The 294-nt window shown below is 59.5% G+C and overlaps 1 protein-coding gene across 1 annotated transcript in view; it reads right to left on the bottom strand.

The window, feature by feature from the left end:
* The window catches only part of LOC104077020 (neuroligin-2-like), a gene marked incomplete at its 3' end in the record, with an annotated part of 1,281 nt that overhangs the window by 331 nt on the left and 656 nt on the right, over window positions 1-294 (bottom strand). The window contains exon 4 of the mRNA XM_009578080.1: window positions 5-293. Within this exon, the coding sequence (XP_009576375.1) occupies window positions 5-293 (289 nt within the window). The remainder of the gene's footprint in view (window positions 1-4; window position 294) is intronic.

The following is a 294-nucleotide window of genomic DNA, read 5'->3' on the forward strand; positions in this document are numbered from 1 at the left end:
GTACATGAACTTGATGGTCTCCCGTAGGATATCCTTCCCCTCGGGATAACCGTAGAGGTTGTCCACGAAGTTGGAGACGGTGAAGTCAAAGTAGGAGGCGGAGATGCCGTCCTCGCTCTCCAGCGAGTCCTCCACGAACTTCAACCCCTCGCCCTGGTTGACGCCGATGAGGATGTCGTAGTTGAGGAACTCGCCTTGTTGCATCAGGATCTCGGGGTCATCGGGCACCACGTCACCGTCCACCACCGGCCCGAAGGCCACGTGGTAGCGGGCGGGTTGGACATCCTGGTCCAC

The sequence above is a fragment of the Fulmarus glacialis genome, unplaced genomic scaffold (genome assembly GCF_000690835.1).
Source record: "Fulmarus glacialis isolate BGI_N327 unplaced genomic scaffold, ASM69083v1 scaffold40905, whole genome shotgun sequence".
NCBI lineage: Eukaryota > Metazoa > Chordata > Aves > Procellariiformes > Procellariidae > Fulmarus > Fulmarus glacialis.